At 37.7% G+C, this 5,957-nt stretch overlaps 1 protein-coding gene across 1 annotated transcript; it reads left to right on the forward strand.

The window, feature by feature from the left end:
• The first annotated feature begins 1,899 nt into the window (after positions 1-1,899).
• LOC147524945 (uncharacterized) lies at positions 1,900-2,619 on the forward strand. Its single transcript, XM_086577371.1, has one exon. The coding sequence runs from the start codon at positions 1,900-1,902 to the stop codon at positions 2,617-2,619; it is 720 nt and encodes a 239-aa protein (XP_086433497.1).
• Positions 2,620-5,957: the final 3,338 nt, after the last annotated feature.

Genomic DNA, 5,957 nt, shown 5'->3' on the forward strand with positions numbered 1-5,957 from the left:
CGAATGCTATGGAAATATAATTGTTTTTGAATCTAGATAAAGGATTAGAGGGGAATCGAATCCACACCGAATCCAATTTTAATAACCTAGCATAGATTCTTGTATCTCGATTCTTACGTTCTTACGGCAAGAAATTCGAAGTTCTAATCCCTAGTGTTCATGACATTTCTACGAATACTAACTAGCATGAGGTCGTCCACCCATTCTCATGGCGAATCACGACCTTCTAAATTGGAATAGATTCTACAATGCTTCTACACTATACCATTAAGTTTTCATCAAGGCTTCATCAACCCTCTAATGGAGGTTTTAGCCTTGAGTCATCAAACCATCATTTCCCGTTGAATTATAACTACACATCATATTAAAATTTAACTTAACTAAATTAACCAACAATGTTTCAATCTACTTAAACTACTGAAAATGATAATCAACAAGAATTAAAACTAGATCTATAAATTGAGATGACAAAAATCGAAATTGACAAAATAACTATTTTATTTATCTAATCAATCAAGAACAATGATTCAAAGACTTAATCTAAAAACAAGAATTGAAAATGGAACTAAAACTTAATTAAAATATCGAAACTAGATCTAGAATTATCTATATTGTTTTAGGTCTAACTAGCTACCATTAACAAAGAGCTAAGCTTTCGCGTTTTATACTTTCAGATCCAAAATCGTGCATGGGCTTGGAGCCATGTTTTGGGCCGAGAATCGGGCCCAAAACCCATTCTTCTTCGATCCAAAAGGCCTCTTCAGCTGCAGTTGGCTTCAACAGACTTTTCGTCCACTTCTGCTCCTCTGATTAGATCAAGGCTTAGACCATTGGAAAGCTCTTTCCGAGCCGGTTGTTTTGACATAAGGTAGGCCCCATTCCAAGGTCTGAGTCCAAAGATACGGCCTTCGGAAGTTCTGCTGACTTGTGTCTTTGCTTTACGCACTGGTCGACTTTTCAGCTTTTGACCGGGCTTTAGAAAGGCTTTGTCGTCTTGAATCTAGGCCTTTAATCACAGAACTCCTTAGTAACCAACCTTTGCTCCTTTATCTCGCTAAAGTGGCACATTTCTGCACATAATGGACTTTGAAACCTGAAATGCATAAAAACACGTAATCAGTGTTAACTCTTAATTATTACTCACATAATTGGTCTAAAAGTATGACTGTTATAGGGTTAAAATTACAGTTTTGGGCTCTTATCATATGGGAAGGAGTTTTGTCCTCATTCCATACATATTGGGCAAAAACTTTCATTTTGCAGAAGGAGTGCTGAATAAGGTTTCAAAGATATGTAACAGGTTCTTATGGGCTGGTCCGGAGATGAAAGCTAAGATGCACAAAGCAAGTCATGATGTAATGATATACAGTAAAGACCAAGGGGGGCTGAATATCATAGATACTAAAGTGTGGAACATTGCAGCTTATTGTGGCCTTATTTTCAAGGTTGCCAGTAAAGAGGAGAGTTTGTGGACAAAGTGGGTGAGAGCTTATCATTAAGAGGACAATTCTTTTGGACTATGAACATACCGACTGACTGCTCTTGGGTGTGGAGAAACGTCCTACACTATAAAGAGAAAGCACTCAAGTTCACAAAGCATCTTATTGCAAATGGAAGGGAAACCAGTATATGGCATGATCCATGGCTTCCATCAAGTCTTCTCCTTAAAAACTCTAAAGCTCTAGCCTTGTTACAAGTCCCGAAAGACACACCAGTTAGTAGGCTTATTCATGGTGGCAGATGGAATGAGATAGTGCACAGTCTACCAGAAGGTGATATAAAGGAGCAGATTTTGCAATGCAATGCGAGATAAATACTCATTTGGGGGAGGATAAAGTTTGGACGGCTTCCACAACTGGCAGGTATTCCACAGAGTCAGCATACATAGTATTGAAAAATATGAAAGAGAAAGTGGAGTGGAGCAAACTAGTTTGGGGAAAGCTTACTATTCCCAAACACTCGTTCATAGTTTGGCAACTGTTTGCAGGATGTCTACCGACTAAGGATAGGCTGAGACACAGGAAAAATCTCAATTCCTTAAAGTGTATTTTCTGCAATGCTCAAGGTGAGAATTCGAAGCACTTGTTCTTCAATTGCGATTACACAAAAGAGGTGTGGTCGAGAATAAAGGCAGCAATGGGGCTTAAGGAGATGGTGAAAGAATCAACTATGGAATGGAATTTCATCATGAGGATAACAAGGAAAAACTCTATAGAGACAGAGATTATGAGGGCGATGACATGTGCGGCTATTTATAGGATTTGGAATGAAAGAAACAGTCGGAAATTCAAGAAAGTGGCTCACACAGCTCAAGTCGTCTGCCGGGACATTTTGAGGAAGATGCAAATTTACTTCCAGCGAATCTTGAAGGAGGAAGTAGATAGTCCAGGAATAAATGACATGCTTTCTCACCTAGGAGTTTCAGTCAGATTCAAGCAGAGGACGCAGATAATGTGCAGATGGACAAAGCTTATGGAGGGAATCATGAAGATCAATTCTGATGGGTCCATGATGCCTCCGATGCTAGCTTTGGAGGGTGTATACGAGATAAGGAAGGTCATGTTGCTGCCATCTTTCAAGGTCGAGGGGGGATTAAATCAGTTTTGTATCAAAAGCTGAAAGGCATTGAGATGGGTCTTAAAGCGGCAATACTGATGGACTTCAATAAAGTGATTATCAAATCTGACTCCAAGAGAGCTATTCAAGTTCTTTTAGGACAGGAGGAGAGCCCGTGGTATTGCCTCAATTTAGTAGCTGCTATTAAGGGGCTTGGGAATAGTTTCGAAGTTCTTCAATATAGGCATATTTACAGAGAATGTAACCAGGTGGCCGACTTTATAGCAAAGTCAGTTGCGAGAGGGGAGTGTGATTATGTTTTTAGTTTGCCACCTTTGTCTAGGGAATTATTTGTACTGGTGGAAAAGGATGTAGTGGGAACTATGTATGCAAGAGTTGTTTATTAATGTAGGTTAGGGTCTGCCTCAACCCTTAATCTTTTAAAAAAAAATAAAAAAAAAATTATTCACTCTCGATGCTATTGCAATAAGTGGAGTAGAGAATTCGTTCTACTCCTAGTTCTTTAGAATTTATGTTAACTACGATAATCAGTCTATCAAAGTCAATGAGAGTAACGATGGAAATTATACTACAATGGTGAATCAAACAATCAAGATGATATGATTCAAACTACGAAAATACTAAATTGACAATATGAGGAGGAATTAGGGGGATTTGATTCCACCTTAATTCAACTTAATCAACTAGCGAGGAATTGTCGTACTCCGAATTGCAATGCTTTCGCATAGCAATTGGGTCTTTCTAATCCCTAATTGTTCATGGTAATCTTTACCAACTAACAACTAGCATGTGAAGCAATCAAACACATTCTCATGGTAAACTAATTACTTTCTAAAATGGAATAGATTATTACAAACAATTCTATGTTAACAACAATCAAGTTTCATCAAGACTTCCTCAAACCCCTCTAATGGAGGTTTTAGCCTTGAATCATTATACTATCATTTCTAAAACAAGAACAATCAAAACAAGTCATTATTGAATAACTACTTAACTTTATTAATCTAATTTAACAATAGTCTAAGATTCAAAATGGATTAAAACTGAATTTAAAACTAATTTCGAACTAAGATCATGAATACCAATTATCAATTTAAAACAACTAAATCTATGAATGAAGAATTGAATTCAAAATTAAATATTGAAATATAAACTAAGTATTTTATTCTAAAATTCAAAACTTGTTCTAACAACTAATAAAATTGACAACTAACTAGATTCATCTATAAAAACTAATTTAATGAATTAAAACTAAGTATTTTGATCATTCACCCACTAAAAAACTAACTAAAAATTCATTCACTAAGTACCAAAACTAAGATTAAAACTAATTTTCTGATCTAGAACTAGGTAGCTTAAGAGCTAAACTTTTGTCTGTTGATATATAAGAGACCAGATCCACAATTTCGTACATGGGCTTGGAGCCATGTTTTGGGCCGGAAAATCGAGCCCAAAACCTCAGTACTTCAGTCCACAAAAGGCTTTTCAGTTGGAAATGACTTCAACAGCCATTTTCGCCCACTTCTACTCCTCTGGTTGGTTCAAAGCTTGGACCATTGGAATGCTCTTTCTAAGCCAGTCGTTTTGACATAAGGTAGGCCTAATTCTGAGGTCTGAGTCCAAAGATACGGCTTTCGGAAGTTCTGTTGACTTTTCTGCCCGCGTTAACTTTAACTTTTCAACTTTGACCGAGCTTTAAAAATGTTTTTTCTCCTTGAATCTTGGCCTTTTATCATAGAACTTCATAGCAACCAACCCTTGCTCTTTTATCTCGCAAAAGGGGCGAATTTATGTATATATTTGACTCCAATGCCTGAAATACATAAGAACACGATAACAATACTAACTCTTACTTATTAATCACATAATTGGTCAAAAACGATATTGTTAAAGGGGTTAAAACTACAGTTTTTGGCTCTTATCAAATAACATCGACCGACTCCCGCATTAACCGCATTTGACGCTTAGATACTTGTCAAACAACCCATCCATTTGTTTAGGGGATATGGTTAATATATCATGCGATCTCCCACAACAAACAGGTGGAGCTCAATAACACTGGGGTTGTGAGTCTCTTGAACTACCTGCACAATACAACACGAGAGGGAGAGGGAGTTAGAGTTACGAATTTGTAATAACTGTTGTCGTAACAAATGAAGACATACATACAAGTTTAGTAGGTACTTGGTTGTCGGTGCTAGGAACCGCTTCAGACTCATTTGAAATGTTATACAAATCCTGATTTATATCAAATCCACAAAGTGGGGATACTCAGCCACTGAGGTAGGTGCAAATAAACCTAAAAAATGATCTCTTGTTTTCATTGCACCCACTCGCACTTGATTCACCACACATGTTGATAATGACATTATCTTATTTGCAGCAGGCTCCTCCTCTAATTGTTGATTGTTGATCAGTTTTGCCAGGTTAAGCGGCCCTTCTGCATATTCAATAGGGTACTGTTCATTCCCCCTAACATGCTGGGTAATAACTCCAGTTTCTCCAGCCTGGGATTTGGGGTACTTTGAAAGAGGCAAGGTGTCGGACACGGTATAGTTTGACAAAGCCTAGAGTTGTTCAGACACAACTTTTTTCTTCCTCCCAGAAGTTGAGGGGAGCGCCGCACTTACTCCAAGGCGGGCCGATGATTGTGTTGGCCTTCTGTAGTACATTCTTTCATCTTCGGAAGTTAGGGAGGTCGTGGTGCTTTTTTTATAACAATAACAACTTGTTTCTCTTTAACAGGGGTAGGTTGTTTCTTCCTCACAGCTTCTACTTTGACAAACTTTCATGGTATGCACTTTTTCACTCGGACGTGAGCAAGAGCGAGGATCTCCTCAGCCGTCTTCTTCATCACCTAAAACGAAACAACTTAGATGTCAAAATAGTAGACCAAAATATAGTAAAATATAAGAACCAGTCATAGTTATACCAATAGTCTCCTGTGCCTTAATTCTTCTTTCCACCAGGAGATCGTAATTCTTAGACATATCGAGCAGCTCTCGCTGTCATAATAAAACATGAAAATAAAAAAACAAATTGCTTTTAAAAAAGGACACATAACACAGTAGAACATTGAGAATGGTTAGGCAAACAGATACAAACCTCCAAAGCAGATTTGACCACTTCCTTATTCCTAATGACCTTTGGAATATCTAACAAATGGTTTGACTGCTAGCATTTGGGAATTGGTTCCCCAGTTCGATTCACTCCCATAGCAATCAAAACAAAACACAAAATGATGTTAGAGCGACACATTTAGTTAATAGCTGCCAACACGTATCTCGGGGAAAACAAGAGCACAGTAGCCGTTTGATGGTTCTAGATTCGATCTTGATCGTCCTCTATATATAATTTTGTCTTTTAGTGCCAAGAAAACC

The sequence above is a fragment of the Coptis chinensis genome, chromosome 1, assembly GCF_015680905.1.
Source record: "Coptis chinensis isolate HL-2020 chromosome 1, ASM1568090v1, whole genome shotgun sequence".
Lineage (NCBI taxonomy): Eukaryota > Viridiplantae > Streptophyta > Magnoliopsida > Ranunculales > Ranunculaceae > Coptis > Coptis chinensis.